Genomic DNA, 15,844 nt, shown 5'->3' on the forward strand with positions numbered 1-15,844 from the left:
CTTCACCTCTCTGGGCCGGTTTCCTCACCTGTGAGATCCCCTACTTACCCATGAGGATGGTGTCAGAGTCTTTATGAATTAATAAAGGTTACTCTGCACATAAAACTGTACAAGCCATTGCGTCTCCCCTCTGCAAGCTGGGGTGCAAATTCCTGCGTCCAGAGGCAATGGCTGTGCCCTGTTGCCAGGTGCCGAGGAGTTACTTAATGAGTGCTTGCTGTGACATGACAGTTCAGTTCAGGAAACAACTCAGAAAAGTACAAGGAGCCTGAACATCTGCAATCATTATGATACACACCCCCAACCTGTGTTTGTAAAGCTTCTTTTCCAGCCATCTTCTTTGATTGCAGCATTATTATTCCCAATTTACAGATGAGAAAACTGAGGCACAGGGAGGCTAAGGAGTTTACCCAAGATCTACAGCTGGGACTAGTCGAAGCCAGGTCTTCTGACTCCTGGGCAGACATTTGGAAGGGCGAACGTCAGGGGACGTCCCCAGGAAGTGGAGGGAGGAGCAGTGAGCAGAGGTTATGGGGAGTTGATTTCTGCTCTATTTCAGGGAGAAATTCTTGACCAGCAGAGCTGTTCTCTTGGAATGAGCTCCCAGTCACCAAAGAGGTGTAAGTAGAGGCAACATCCATCAGTCAGGGAGGCTTCTGAGCAATCCCGGCCCCAGGAAGATGTGTGCGCAACACGCGGGGTTCCTCCCCACATCCTCACACTGCAAGGACAGGGTCCCTTCGTGGTCTCAGAGCCTTTGCCCTCAAGGCAGCAGGGCAGTGTGAACGCCACAGACTGAGGTTTGAATCCAGTGGGACCACTTCCGAGCCGCAAGAGGTTGAAGAAGTAACTTTACTTCCTTGGCCTCAGTTTCCTTATCTGTATAATGGTGTTGTGAGGATTAGGGCCAATGCAAGTAAAGCACCGAGCCCAGAGCTCAAGCTCGCATCTGGCACTTAGGAGGTGCTTAATTACTGCTCCCCTCACTTCAGCTCATCCTCCTCTTATCATACGTCCAGGAAAGGGGGGAGGAAACCAGGAGCTAAGAAGCTGTGTGGGAAGGGGGATCATCGGAAGAACCCAGGACTCAGAGCCGGGAGCACCGGGTTCGACTCCCAACTCTACGAACAACAGGCAGGGGCCGTGGGCCAGTGGGAAGGGCTTTCCCTCCTCTGTTTCTGCGTCCACCACACAAAGGAGATCACGTATGTAAAAGCCCTGCATCCACCAAAGTGGGCTGGCTTTTGTTAGAAGAAAACAGACGGACCCATGCATCCAGGAATGAGCCCATGGTTGTGGGGCTGAGGAAGGAGCCCCACCGGACCTAGGCAGGACCAGGTGAAGCCCCAAGGGCTGGGATAGGCTGGGGGAGTCGATGCTAGCGATGGTCAGGGCAAGGCAGGGCTGGCCTCCAGCCCACAGGCCTATCTCTCAGGCCAGGCTGGGCAGCAGAGAATAGGCCATTGTTTCTGCTCCTCAAACACTTTTCCTGTCCCCCCTCCTTGCCCCTGCTCTCTCCACACCCGCCCCTCCTCATGTTGAGAACAAAGATCTCCTGGAGGACCCGCCCACCCGTGCAACACTGCCCTTCCATCCAGGCCCCTGGCCACCTGGCCCAGGTCTGAAGAAGCCAGCCTCATCATCCCTGAGATGGCAGGGTCACCTGGCCTTGGCCCTTCTGCTGTCCCTCCCCACCCCCTGCAGCTACAGGCATCTCAGACCCCCACTACCCCCCCTCCATCCATCCATCTGACTGTCCTCCTCAGGGGCGGGGCTGGAGGAACTGACCCCACATCCTTCCTCAGCCCCCCTCCAACTTCTTGTCCTGTTCTCCAGGAGAAAGGGAACCTGAGGGGCGGGGGGGGGGGGCTTCCCCTCCCCCATTTCCCTGTGGAGCAGTGAATAAGGAACCAGAGCTGAGTTGGCCTGGAAGGCTCTGGCTGAGAAAACTCCTCCACGGGGCCAGCCCTTTTCCCAGAGCCTGGAATTCCAGAGGCGTTTCCGGCCCTGACAGCTGCCTGCTTCTGGGAGCCATGCTCTCCCTGTGGGCCTCACAGTCCCACCCTCTAAAGTACCCTTGGGATTAACTCCCATCCTGACCCTGCTGCTCCCAAGAACCCACTGACACCCAGGCATCACCTCAAGAAACAGCCAAGCGGGTACAGCCAGGGACTAATCTGTCATCACCCGGCCCCCAGGCCACCCGCCAGCCCCAGGCCAGGCCCTGATGGCCCAGCAACTCAGTCATCACTCCAGCTGACACCCCATGGCACACACACCCATGCCAGACACACACATTCAGTGTACCCAGCCTGGCTCTCACACCTTCTGGTTCGTACAGTTTCACATATCTGTGTAGAGCCTTGTCCCACCTCCTCCAGGCAGCCTTCCTGGAAGCCCTGCCAAGTCCGTGCTCTGTCTGAGCCTTAACTCTCTGTGAGCCTGTCTGCTTCATTCTGTTAGGCTGGGAGCTGGCACACAGTAGGTACTCAACACATGCCCATTCACACTGAAGGCAGCCATGGGGTGTGGGGCAGCCAAGGACTCCAGCTCCACTGCTGACTCGCTGTGCAGCCCCGGCAAGGCCTACCCTCTCTGGGCCTCAGTGTTCTCAGAAGCCCACTGAGGCCCTGAAACTTCCACCAATTGTTGACTCTTGGGGATCTGGGGTAGGCGGAAGGAACTAGGAAGGAAGGGCTGAAGGTTCCTTCCAGGAAAGTCTCCGTCCCCTGGCTCCCCTCAGAGCACGTTCCTGTCCTCAAGGTCAACCAGGGAAAAAAACCTGGGGCCAGGTTGCCACAGGCCTCTGCTAATGAGAAACCCCAGTAAGGATCCCAAGACACCTCAGGGTCTGTGACACCTGCGGGCAGCCATTGCTGGGGAAAGGGCAGGAGCCCAGACTAGCCCACACCACAGAGGGCCAGGCACTGCATTCAGGGCCTCTCTCCCATCCTCCACAGTAGACCCTCCCCAGCTTATCTTCTCCCCTCTCGAGACCAGCTCTCTCCCCAGCTCCACCTGTGGGCAATCTTACCCCAAGACACAAGGCCCAGTTCAAATGCCACCTCCTCCAGGAAGCCTCCCTGGAATTCCTCAGTCAGTCCTCTGCCTCCCTGGCCCCTTCTACCACTGTTTTGGCCTTTCAGCCCTACCAGTTCCTGGCCTCTGTCTTCCCCACCAGACCAGACAAATCTCTGAGAGCAGGGACTGCATTCCTTACTCACCACTGCCTCCTCACAGGGTACCCAGCCCAGGGTCTGGCCCACAGCAGGTGCTTACTTAATGTGTGTTAAATGAAATCGCCTCCTGGGAAAGGAAAGTTCTAACGATAGTAATAATAATAGCTCCCCTTCATTGACCATCACCTACAGGACAGGTAGTGAATTTTATGGCTCATCCCAAGGCCCAGGCGAGGAAGCGGCTCAACCAAGGTCACTCAGCTAGTGAGAGGCAAAGCCGGGATTTGAACTTGGGTTGGTCTGACTTGGAAATGCATGCTGGGTGATAGAAGTGAGAGCATGGGGTAGCCCCCTTCGCCCCACTGCTAGTCTCCCCAAGCTGGGGAACTAGCCTGCAGCACAAATCACTTGGAGAACCCAATGCTGCCCCCTTCCCTGCAATGCCCAGGTGTGTCTGAGCCCCTGCCAGGAGTCCAGCCCATGGAGAGTGTCCCTGGAGTGGTCCCAGAAGGAGGACACCTGCCCTCATGGTGGATGCAGTCCAGTTGGGGTGAAAAGGACCCCCTTCCTATGCTGGCTGTGACTATTTGTTCCCCAAATGCGCCAGGAGCACAGACATCACTGTCTCATTGGAGAGCTAGCTCACAGAGTAACCGATGCCAATATGGAGGAGGGACCAGGAGCAGGGGAGAGGCTCACTCTGAAGGAGGGCCTCCAGGAGGAGGTGACATTGCAAAGCAGCCTTCAAAGATGTTTTGCCCAAGGGCAACCCATTGATGAAGGTGAGTGAGGTGTGTGCCTGAGAAAGATGACGACATGCTCAGAAACTCATGTTGGTCAGCAGAGGCCAGGTATGAGTTGATGTAAGATCATCACAGGATGAACAGGGAATGAGTGGATGAAGGGACCCATGGAGGGACAGGTGGGCGGGTAGATGGCTGTGGGTGTGGGCAGTGGAACAAGGGATGCTGGATGGATAGAGTGGGGGGGTGGATATATGGGTGGGTAAATGGATAGGGGTGGAAGGAGGCATGGGTGGGGAGGTGGATGGATGGGTGGGGGGTAGCTAGATAATGGATAGGGCTGTAGGCAGTGGGTCAACTGAGGTGTAGTGGGTAGTAGGATGGCATAGTGGATGGGTAATAGACTAACAGATGGATGGGTAAATTGGTGGTTAAATGGATGTGTAGAAGGGTGGGTAGATGGATGGATAGGAGTGTGGGTGGTGGGTGGGTAGATGGGTAGTGGACACTCAAAAGACAGGGGACTGGGGGAATTTTCTGGCGGTCCAGTGGTTAGGACTCTGCACTTCCACTGCAGGGGGCATGGGTTCGATACCTGGTCCAGGAAATAAGATCCCACATGTCTCGTGGCATCACCAAAGAAGAAAAAAAAAAAAAAAGACAAAGGACTGAGAAGAGCAATCAGTGGGTCATTGAGCAGATGCATAAACTGACCGAAAGCTGAGCCAGACTTTGGGATGGAAAAGATGCATCCTCCTAGGGAGGGGCTGGGATGGGGGCTGATAGATGTGGCTGACTCACTCAGCTCAAGGCTCCCACTCCAAACCTCACTGGAGCCTGGTGGGCAGCCACTGGCATTCCTAGGTCCCCAAGAGGGAAGTGACCCCTTTAGCTGTGCCCTGCCCCCTCCACCCTAGCTCCATAAAGGACTCTCTGCCCAGAAACTGCCTCCTTTCCATAAGCCCCAGGCCTCAGCCCACCCAGTCTGCAGGGTGAGCTGAGGCAGCAGCTGAGCTCTGTGATTATGGCTCAAGGGGCCTGGTTCCTCAGCACACAGGAAGAGAGGGGGCCTCCTGAACTCCAGGCAGCCAGTCCCACCTAGCGGCTCCCAGTCCCCAGCTGGGAGGCATTTGTTCTGCATTCTGCACGGTGATTACAGCTCTGCCAGGGTTAACCCCTGCGCTGCTGGGCACAGTCTCTTGACGAGGGAAGGAAGGGGACCACAGGAAATTGGGAGAGGAGAAAACCATGGGAGATGGGGACTGGCCATCCCTGCATCTTTCACAAGGATGCCCAGACCCCTCCCTTTCTCTCATTTTCTGGAAGGAAAACTGAGCTGGATCCTTAAATCAGGAGTGAAGCCAAGAACAGGAATGCAGCCTATATAGAGAAGTACTGTACTTCTATCTGGAGAGAGGCTTAGAATGAGGGGAGAGTGCCTCTCAGCCTCAGTTTACCCATCTGTAAAATGGGGCAACGAATTTCTAACTCACCGGTTGCCTCGCAGAGAGCTAGCAGAAACAAAGTGACTGGCACATAGTAGGAAAGCTCTCAACCACTGGTTGTTCCCTGCCTGCCCCTGAGCCCAGAGCTAAAGAAGATAGAGAGTATGTATGGCAGGTTGTAACTTTTTCCATCAACACTGCTCTCTCGGCCGTCTGGGGCTCTCAGCAAGTAGTAAATACCCACGCAGCAAATGTCCACGCTGGTATTATACCCATTTTACAGACAAGAAACTTGAGGTTCAGAGAGGCCAAGTGCCTTACCCATGGTCTCAGGGCCTCTGACATCACACCAAACTTTGCCAGCTGCTCCGGGGATCTTCTGACTAGATGTGTAATTTATTGTCTAACCAGGTCACCTTTGAGAGTGAAAGGAAGTGCTATTAATAATTACTCTGGGACAGTAGGTGTCATCTGGGACCGTCCTGGGCAAACCGGGAAGTATGGCCATCCTGCCACAGTTGGAGGCTTTGGGAAAGTCACTTTGCTTCTCTTCAAAATGGACATGATGGCAGTATTGTCCCTACAGGGATCTCATGAGGATTAAATGTGATGATGCATGCGAGGCGCTACAGGGCCTAGTATGCATTAGATGCTCAATAAATGCTGCTTATTACTGCTGCTGTTAAAGATGATACCCACAGAGCGCTACTCCCTGCCTCCGTCACTGTCCTTCACGGACGTTCTTGGCTCACAGCAAGAGCTTCCAGATTCACACTTGATCACACTGCTTGCTGGCTTGGTGAGGCGGGACACCTGGCCCAAGTTTAAGCCCCCAACGCCTGGCCCAAGTCTCTCCCAGCCCTTGACTGTGCCCCCCATCTGAGCCTCTCAGGGGCAGCCCCCCTTCCCCCATGCTATTCAGTGCCTCTGAGATGTTCCAGATTTTCCCGGGGCAAAGCACCTTCAAGCCTGAGCCCAGGGAAAGAGCTCTGACCGACTGGAGTCTCGGTGCTACTGCTGTGTGAGCAAGTGCTGGAATTCTCTATACCTCAGTTTTCCCATTTGTCCAGCTAGGGAAATAACCCCTCCCTTGGTGGCCAGCATGAGGATTCTGGGAGCCAATGAAAGAAGCACGGCACTCTGAACCGCGAAAACCTCCTTCCACGTGTGTGTAAATATGGCCCCTCCTCCAGCCACACCTGCCTCCTCCATGCGGCTCCTTAGCTTGTTCTGTCTCTTGCCAGGTGTGTGTGCATTTCCACTGCCCTTCCCTCTGCCTGTGTGTCCTTAACAAGTTAACTCTGGTATCGCCTCTTCTAGGACACCTTGCTGAGCCCCGCCCCTCTCCTGCAGGCTGTGTTAGGGGTCTCTTTGGGCAAGGACAGCCCCAGGTCTTCCTGCCTGTCCTCAGGGGGCTCACAGTCACAGGGGAGTATCAGAGGAGGTCAAAACAGCATGAGGCGCAGATGGCACAGAGTGCTGTGCCTGGCTGATTCCCTGCCCCTCATGGGTGGGGTTGAGGGGTGCTCAATAAAGCTTTCGGAACCCATCTATCTGAGGTGTGACCTCATGTAATTGTTCAGCAAGACTCCTAGGTGCTGACACAGCAGAGAACACTTAACAACATAACATCTGATGCCTGCTGCTATTATGCCATTTTACAGATGGGAAAAGCAAGGCACAGAAAGGATAAGCAGTGACCAGAACAGAATAGGAAGCCAGGCTGTTGAGTTCCAAGGTCCACAGCCTTGACCACACACCACACCACTCTACCAGTGGCCTGCACCCCAGTCTGGCTCATGTCTGTGTCCTGGTACCCGCGGGGGCCTGTACTGGAGCAAAAAGGAAATGTGGGTTAGGAGAAAGTGAGTGGGTATCCCAGCTTGTAGAATTTAAGGTCTAAGCAGGACTCTGGCATTCAAGGCCTCTGAGATCCGGCTTCCCTGTTCCCCAGACTCCCGCAGGGAGCGGCTGAAGAGCCCAGCAGCGAGAGTTACCAGGTCAGGGCGCCCCAAGGCTACGCAGAGAGCCGGTGGAAGAGGTCTTGGGATCCGGGGACCGAGTCACCTCGCCCCGGCAACCCGCACGTTCCCCGGCTCCCCCTGCCCCAGGCAGCAGGCAAAAGCCTGACCTGGCGCCCCCGCCGCTCCCCCTCCAGCTCTCGCCGCCGCCGCTCGGGGCGGCGTGATCGGTGCCCGGGACGGGGGCCCGGCCCCGCCCGCAAACGGGAGGGGAGAGGCGGGAGGAGGGAGCGGGCCCACACCCCGCCCCCGCCCCCGGAGCCAGCCCGCGGAGCCCGCGGCCAGGGCGGCGCAGACCGGCCCAGCCACTCGCCCGGGCTGCGCGCCGGGACGCACTGCCGCCGCCGCTGCCGACGCGTCCGCCCTTCGCCCCCCGCTCCCGCGGCTCGCGGAGAGAAGGTAACTGCGAGTTGGCCCGCGGGTCGTCGAGCCCGGGGTGGGCGTGGACACCGGCAGGGGGATCGCGGCGCCGCGAGGACTTGGCACCCCCCGCTAGGCTCAAGGAGCGGGGGAGGGGGGCCAGCCTGCCAAAGTCGCCCCGGGTGCCAACAGGCAGGCCCGGAGCGCTGGCCGCGGGAGCGGCGCCGGGACGCTCCAAGTTTTCGGGTTGTTTTGCAATGTTCCCGGCGGGAAGAGTGGGGCAGAGAATTGGAAGGTAAAGCGGGTTGCGGGAGGAGGGGGCGAGTCGAGGGCAGTCTAGGCTCCTTCCTGCCCTGGGAAAGGAAGGGAAGGAACGGGGAGGGGGCTATGTGTCGGAATGTCTGGCCCCTTGGCGAGGCCCGCGCGGAGAGCGGGAAGTGGGGGGGACCGCTGGGGAGATGGTCCAGGCACCCTGCCCCCTCCCCAACCGCCGCATTCCAGGCCGGAGCAGCGGATGAGGTCATCCCGTCCGGTTCCCCTCGGGCCAAGGCAGCCGGCTGCCCCCTTACCCGCGAAGCGACCCTCCGCATTCTGACCCCGTACCTCCCGGAGGGAATGTTTTCTGGCCAAAATTTTTCCCGGACTTCCAATCCCGACTGCCCTCGAGACTGTTCTATTCTTGCCGAGACAGGCAAGACTCAAGAAGTTTGAAGCCCATTTTCTGGATCGGGAAACTGAGGCTCAGATTGGTGAAAGGACTGGCCCGGAGGACACAGCCGCGCGAAACGCGGTGCAGGGACTGGAAGCGAGGACTTGGGGAGACCTTGCCGGAAGCCAGTCAGCCTCGCCGAGCCAAAGGCTGATTCGGCTCTAACTTGGGGTGTCTGGGCAAGAAGCGTCTCCCCCTCTTCCCCCTTCCTCCCCTGGTGGCCCAAGGTGCTCCCACCTACTACTATCCCCCTTGACGTCCTGAGAACGGCGTCTCCGCTGCCACTGTGGACAACTTGCTACCCTCTTTCTGGCCTCAGTTTCCGCGTCTTGAAGTGGCAGGACGCTGAGGAGCAGAAGAAGGCAGCCCCCAGGGAGTTAACCCCTTGTTCCAGAGGCCAGAGCAGCCCTAACAGAGACAGGGTCCCGCTGCGCACTGGCAGGGGTGGTGTTACCCAGCGGGACACTTGCGAGAGGGGGGCTATGTGCAGGTAGTGGCTTCCAGGACGAGAGGTGGTGCCCGCTAGGGGCCTGCGGGTGACCCCCAGGTGAGCGCTAGGGTTCCGCGGCCCCCATGCCCGCCTCAGCCTTGCCTCTCCCCCTCCCCCCACCTCCGTCAGACAGCCCTGGGCCTCCTCTAACCACAGGTGCCTCCACAGCGGCCCCTGTTGGCCTTCCCTAACGCATGCTCCCTGCTTCCGGCCCCAAACCTTGTCCTTTTGGTCATCACTGCTATTGAGCAAGCTCCTACGGAGTACCCAGGCTTGACTGTCCTCTGTAGGGTAAACATGAGGACTCCTGGGACGCTGAGGCTGCACCGTGACCACTCTAGCACAGGTCACAGACACCGAATCTGCAGAGCTGAGTCTCCTGCCTCCCAGGCCTGCCCTTCTGTACTCAGCGGCTGGGCATCTGCCCGGACCCCAACAACTCTTCCCCGCACCCCTGGAGTCTTCACCCACTCCCCTGGCATTTACTATTGATGTTGGTCGACTCCTGGGGAGGTTCCCAGACACACCACTTTTTTTGTTCTCTGACCTGGGGCAAGTCAGTTCCCTTTCTGTGCCTCATTTTTTCCATCTGTAAAATGGGTGTTTGTGAGCATTAGCAGGTAGTATTCTTGGACGGGTGAGGGGAGATAGGCCATGTTCCTGGACAGCCGGAGCCCTACTTACTCCAGGGCCAGGTGGGGCACACCTAACCACGAGCAATACCCTGTGGTCAGCGTCAAGTGCCAAATAGGCTGCCATCAAGGGTCCCTAGGATGAGAGATATTAGTGTAAGAATGTTGGCTTTGAAACCCAGCCCTGCTTCAGGATCCAAGGGTTTAATTTACAGCATCTTCCACTCTTAAAACTCTCCTGCGAGAGGACCAGCGTTCGATGCAGTTCTTGTTTTCCGCATGGGAAAACAGGTCCCCAGTAGCAGTGCCCTGCCCTCGACTCCACAATGCCGCAGGTCTCTCTACAGCAGTGGGTGGGGTAGAGATCTTTTGGAGGTGCCCAGAGACATTTGGGAGGTGGGGGCATCACAAGATTGGGGTAGAAGCTGGTCTCACAAGTCAAAGTGGCCATGGGTGTTGGGTGGGGGCTGGAGCCCCTTTTGCTGAGAAAGGAGGGGCTGCTTCTAGAAGCCAGGGAATTGGGGGCTGGGGAGAGGTGGGTGTGGCCCCATGGCACACACAGTGACCCCTCTTCATGACATTTCAGGATGACACCCTCCCCCCCTCCTCCAGAGATTTAATCCTCATCTCAACAGAGCAGGGAAACCTGGCCCATGGCAGGTACCTGCCATGTGACCTTGGCCAAGTTCTTTCTCTCCAGAGTTCTTTCTCTCCAAGCCGTGGCTCTTCCTGTAAAATGGGCTAACCCTCCAGCTTTTCGGGGCTGTTGGAGAATCAGATGACATCATGTAGTGGCTGGCCAAATGCAGAGTGCTTCATAACTTCAGCAAACATTCCACAAGGACTTCTTGGTGCCGGGGGTGCCAGGGAAAGGGATGATTCAGAACCGCCCCCCAGCGGGGAGGAGTTATGGTTGGGAGAGGATCAGATGGTGGGAAGGGAAGAGAATGTAGTCAGAAAACAAAGCAAGCTTTGTTTTATTGCCTCCTTTGTTTTTATCTAGTTATTTAACCTATTTTGAATTTCAAATAACATTTGAAGGGCAGAATTGAGGTTTTTATGCTTGGAGGTGGCAGCAAAAAAATTTTTTTTAAGTTGACCCTCAGATCTAGGTGTTCTTGTTAAGAATCATTATCAACGTCTATCAGCTCAGGTGCCGGGCCTGTGGAGGTAAATGACTTGCCCAAGGTCACACTGTGAGGCCACTGAATTCTCCACCTCCCCTCCCTCGGAAGGTGACAAGGGGTGAGCCTTTGGCATGAAGGTATCACAAAGAACTCCTGTGATTAAACTGGTATTGATTTGGCACTTGGCCGCGTGCAGAGCCCAAGCTGAGTGCTGGGACGGAGGGAGGAGGGAAAATCCAGGCAGTGGCCCCAGCCTCAGAGTGTGCTGTGATCTGGAGAGACAAGACTGGGCTCCACGGGCCAGTAAAGGCTACGTGAGTCAAAGGCTCTGAGTTGACGTCTCTACCAGCTCTCTTGATGTGACCTTGAGCAAGCTTGGCCTCTCTGGGCCACAGGAAAACCAGATGTGGGACCATAGGCTCATAGGTGTCCTCCAGCCTACACTTTCTATGATACTAGAAGGGGTAGGGTCAGACCAAGAGAAGCTTAGAGAAGACTGGGACTGGGGAAGAAAGTGGGAGAGAGATCAGGAGGGGAGGAAGTAGGCAAGAAATAGCTTTTGGCACCAGCTGAGCTTTTTCCAAAACTTGTTCCCCGGTGACAAGGCTTTTGTCAAAACTATGATAATGTTCTTTCCTGCGGGCCTTCTCAGAGCCTTGAATATGCTCAGGCATGTAGTAGGCATCTGGAAAAACCACTTTTTTTTTTTTTTTTTTAATCACTCAGAAGTGGGAAAAACCACTTTTGACCACAGGATCCTTTTTCCAGGAAGCATGTAGAAGGCGAAGGGTTCTGCTGTTTACACAGCAGTTCACAAAACCTTCACCGGGCACCTCCTCCCTCCTGGCCTTGCTAGAAGACAATTTAACCCACTGAGAAGGGAGGTGACTTACTTAACCCACCAGCAGGAGGCCCCTGGGGTTCAAGGGCTCTGGGGTTGGGAGCCCTGCCGGCTTCACCAATGCCTACTGTGTGGCGTCAGGCAAGTCCCTTCACTTCTTTGTGCCTCAGTTTCTCCCCTCTCTATAGAACCTCCCTCAGGGCTGTTGCCTGGGTTAAATGAGTGATGAACTTAAGCCATTGGCACTCAGTAGGTGCTTCATCAGTGGGCGCCGTATAACGACCATTCATACATTTTACCTCCACACAGCTTAAGTGTACAGCTCGATGAATTTTTTTGTGCCCCTTCCCAGTCTATACCTGTTCAAAGGCAACCACAATTCTGATTTCTATCATATTGTTTTGTTTTGCCTGTTCTTAAATTTCCTGTACGTGGAATCCTGCGATGTGTCCTCCTTTGTGGGTCTGCCTGCTCAGCATTTTCTCCGTGTTCCCCATCATTTGTTTTTTTTTTTTTTTTTTTTTACTTTTTGCTCGCGCCAGAAGCATGCGGGATCTTAGCTCCCCAACCAGGGAGGGAACCTGTGCCCCCTGCAGTGGAAGCACAGAGTCTTAACCACTGAACCGCCAGGGAGTCCCCATTTGTTCTCTTTAGCTGTTATTATTTGGACCCAGGATGCCCCCAGGCCTACCACTACTTTTCTTTCTTTTAGGTCTCCACCCCTGGGCAGGAGAGGGGCTGTCCACATTTGAGGCACGTCTGGTGCCTTCTGTGTTCTTGGACAGAACACCTACAGCTGCTTCCACCGGGCTAGGAGCCAGACCTCAGGGACAGACAAGCCATGGACTTCCCATACCCTCAGCATTTGGGGGCAGCACCTTAGGAGAGCAGGGGCGCAGCCTCCATCCACCCCCTTTCACCAAGAAGGAGGGAGCTGAGAAGCGGACCCTTAGCCCAGCCCAGCGCCCTCCCCAGGCCCCCGGTGGGCATGGACCAGCAGCTGTGAACAGCCAGAGCCGATGCCGGGCCCCCAGGGGGCCGGAGGAGCCCCGGCCATGAACCTGGGCAAGCTCTCACCCGTGGGCTGGGTGTCCAGCTCGCAGGGGAAGAGGCGGCTGACTGCGGACATGATCAGCCCCCCACTGGGGGACTTCCGCCACACCATGCACGTGGGCCGTGGCGGGGATGTCTTCGGCGACACCTCCTTCCTCAGCAACCACGGTGGCAGCTCACGGGGCACCCACCGCTCGCCCCGCAGCTTCCTGGCCAAGAAGCTGCAGCTGATGCGGAGGGTAGGGGCACCGCCCCGGAGGATGGCTTCCCCACCTGCGCCCTCACCTGCTCCACCGGCCATCTCCCCCATCATCAAGAACGCCATCTCCCTGCCTCAGCTCAACCAGGCCGCCTATGACAGCCTCGTGGTGGGCAAGCTCAGCTTTGACCGCAGCCCTGCCACCTCCACAGACGGCCACTCCAGTTACGGTGAGGGCCTGGGCTATCTGCCTATTTTTCAGAGGCTGAGGCCCAGAGTGTTTGATGGTTCAGCCAAGCCTCCAAGTGAGCTCTTTTCCCCACAGCATTTCAGCCTCCTTGGAGGTCAGGCCCAAACCCCAAATCATGGATGGAGCGGGGGGTCACAGGGTGGGAACCTGCTCACTCCCCAAAACACTGAGGTTGAGAGGTGAGGAGATGGGGTTTGAGTTCTACCTGCCCCTGAGCTGCCCCCCACCCCCACCCCCAGGCCCTTGGCTGGGCCAGCCCACTCTAGCCCCCTTCAATGGAAGCAGCTCCCTTGTGTCAGAATGATATAGTGGAGAGACAGAGAGCCAGGGCTCTGGATTCAAATTCTGGTTCTGCCTGATTCCCAGTGAGCCAACTGACCTCTGTTAAGTCAAGTCCTGGCCTGTATAATGGGCCCCTCAGTGTCATTGCTAAGATTCAGTGAGATGCTACACATATTCAGTGTGGCCCAGAATCTGGCACATAGTAGGTGCTCAGGACACAGGAGCTGTTGCTGTGTCGTTATGTGAACAAAGGTTCCTGTAACTTGCCAAATTTGGAAAACCACTCACATGGGCAGAAGCCAGAGGCCCTTCCTGCCAGGGTGGGGAGTGGCAGGTGTAACCTTGGCTCCTCCTCTGGACAGCTCACCTGGGAACCGGGGCCCCTGCTGCCACCTGGTGGCCATTTCCTGCCCTGCAGCTTTGACCCCGCACGAGAGGCTTCCTGCGGTGCTCCTTCTCCAGGGGTGACGCTTAGAATCTCACTGAGGGCTGGTCCACAGCCCCACCACTATATCTCAGTCCTGGTGGTCCTGGAGCCAGGGGCTGGGACAGAGGACCTTTGGAGGGCATTTGCCTGTCCTTTGGGTCTTGATTTCTATGTAGTCAGACTCTGGCTGCTGGTTCCATCCCTGTGCCCACAAACCAGCCCATATGCTATGGGTTCATGGCAGGGAACCAGGGGTCATACAAGTTCACAGTTGGCACTGAGAGTCAGGAGATTTGAGCTCCAGGCTTGGCTCCAGCCCATCAAACTCTGTGGCCCTGGGCTAGCCCTTCCCCTCTTCCCAAAGTGAGCCTCACTTTCTTCATCTGCAAAATGGGAATGAGGATTATGTAAATTTCCAGGGTTGACAGGAGGATCACACAAGAGACTACGGGGCTCACTGTATTGGAAAGATGGGGGAAACTGAGGCCAGATGGGGGAGTAGCTTGCTAAAGGCCACATAGCAAGCTGGAGTTGGTCCTGGCTCTCCCCTCCCCAATTCCTGGTTAGGGACCCCAGCTATGACCCTGGTCCCTATTTCTCTTCTAGGCCTGGACTCCGGGTTCTGCACCATCTCTCGCCTGCCTCGCCCAGAAAAGCCTCGTGACCGAGACCGTGATAGCTCCTTCCCCTCTGAGCCTGAGCTTCGCCGCTCTGACTCCCTCCTGTCCTTGCGCCTGGACCTCGACCTTGGGCCCTCTCTCCTCAGTGAGCTGCTGGGGGTCATGAGCCTCTCAGAAGGCTCTGCAGCCGAGACCCCAGCCCCACCCCTTGCTGCAAATCCCCCAGCCCCTGTTGCAAACCCCCCGACCCCTGCCTCAAGCCCCCCACCCCGTGGACAGTGCCCCAATGGGGTAACCCCGGGGTTGGGCCCAACGGCCGAGGCGAGGGCCAGCCCGGTAGGAGAGCGTCCCTGTGCACCTGCTGATGTGGGCCCCGGCAGGCACTGGGGAGCAGGCTGGGGTGGCAGCCAAAGCAGCCGCCACTACACTGAGATGGATGCTCGGCGGGAGCTGGTGGAGGTGCTGCCCCAGGCTCGGGCCTCTTGGGAGAGCCTGGACGAAGAGTGGGGGCCGCCGCAGGCAGGCAGCAGGGCCCCCGTGCCCAGCACGGTGCAAGCCGACACCTTCAAGTTTGCTGAAGCTGAGGAGGATGACGAGGTCAAGGTGTGAGCGGCTGGGCATGGGCTCAGGACCCCAGCCAGCCTCGGGGCACCGCCTGTGAACTGCCCGCGTGCAGAGCCAGCCCCTCACCTGACAGCTGGGTCCCGCCAACGAAAGATGGGAGAACCCAAGTTGTCCCCAGACCCCTCCACACCTCTGCAGGACAGACATGGGAGGGAGGCCAGAGGAGACCAGGCTTGTCCTGGGACCCGGGTGTTCCCATGGGCCGTGCTGGGCCGCCCTGCCTCCCCCCACTGCCACTCTGGACCCAGTAGCCGTTCCTCGGGCCCACCCGCCACCCCAGGCCGTCCCCACCAGCTGGAGGGCCTCGCCTCACAGTGCAGCCTTTGTGCTGGGAAAGCTGCCCTTGCTGGGTGGGGGTGGGGAGCATAGCACATAGAGCCTTTGTCCCCTCTCCCAAAGGGACCGCCTGCCCCAGCTCATCCTGGAGTTGCCCCCAGCAGGGTCCCCACTGCCTTTCTGAGAGCCCCAGCCCTTGCTAAGGCTGCTTCCCCGACATTCCCGCCGCCACCCCACTTGTCCCAGAAGCCTCAGAGAAAAGTCAGGTGTGACCTCACAGTGGGGGAATCCCACCTTCCCGTGCACCCCAGACCTGCCTCTGGGTCCTGATTAAAGAAGGCTTTTTTGATAAAAGGTGTCCTGCAAGATGCTTGAGGACCTGGGAGGACAGTGTCAGCGCCACCTGCTTGAGTCCCCTGAGCACTGGGTTTGGAAAGCCAAGGACTCCCCCAGGGGGCCCCAGTGAGGGGAGGGGCCGAGGCACTGGGTAATGAGTAATTAGGCCGGAATGAATAGCCCTGAGATAAGAGGCCCAGGTGGGAGCCCTTATCTATAGTTCCGGGAAC

General features: G+C 57.2%; 1 protein-coding gene across 2 annotated transcripts; it reads left to right on the plus strand.

The window, feature by feature from the left end:
* The first annotated feature begins 7,688 nt into the window (after window positions 1–7,688).
* Window positions 7,689–15,632, plus strand: CDC42EP1 (CDC42 effector protein 1). Of its 2 annotated transcripts, none has more exons than XM_059936906.1 (3): window positions 7,689–7,787; window positions 12,260–13,029; window positions 14,365–15,632. In XM_059936906.1, exons 2-3 carry the CDS (start codon window positions 12,567–12,569, stop codon window positions 14,985–14,987), a joined length of 1,086 nt encoding a protein of 361 aa, XP_059792889.1. In that variant the 5' UTR covers window positions 7,689–7,787; window positions 12,260–12,566; the 3' UTR covers window positions 14,988–15,632. The 2 variants fall into 2 exon arrangements, with proteins under 2 accessions (XP_059792889.1, XP_059792890.1); XM_059936907.1 differs by lacking the exon at window positions 7,689–7,787 and adding an exon at window positions 7,942–8,043.
* Window positions 15,633–15,844: the final 212 nt, after the last annotated feature.

Source organism: Balaenoptera ricei, chromosome 10 (genome assembly GCF_028023285.1).
Source record: "Balaenoptera ricei isolate mBalRic1 chromosome 10, mBalRic1.hap2, whole genome shotgun sequence".
NCBI lineage: Eukaryota > Metazoa > Chordata > Mammalia > Artiodactyla > Balaenopteridae > Balaenoptera > Balaenoptera ricei.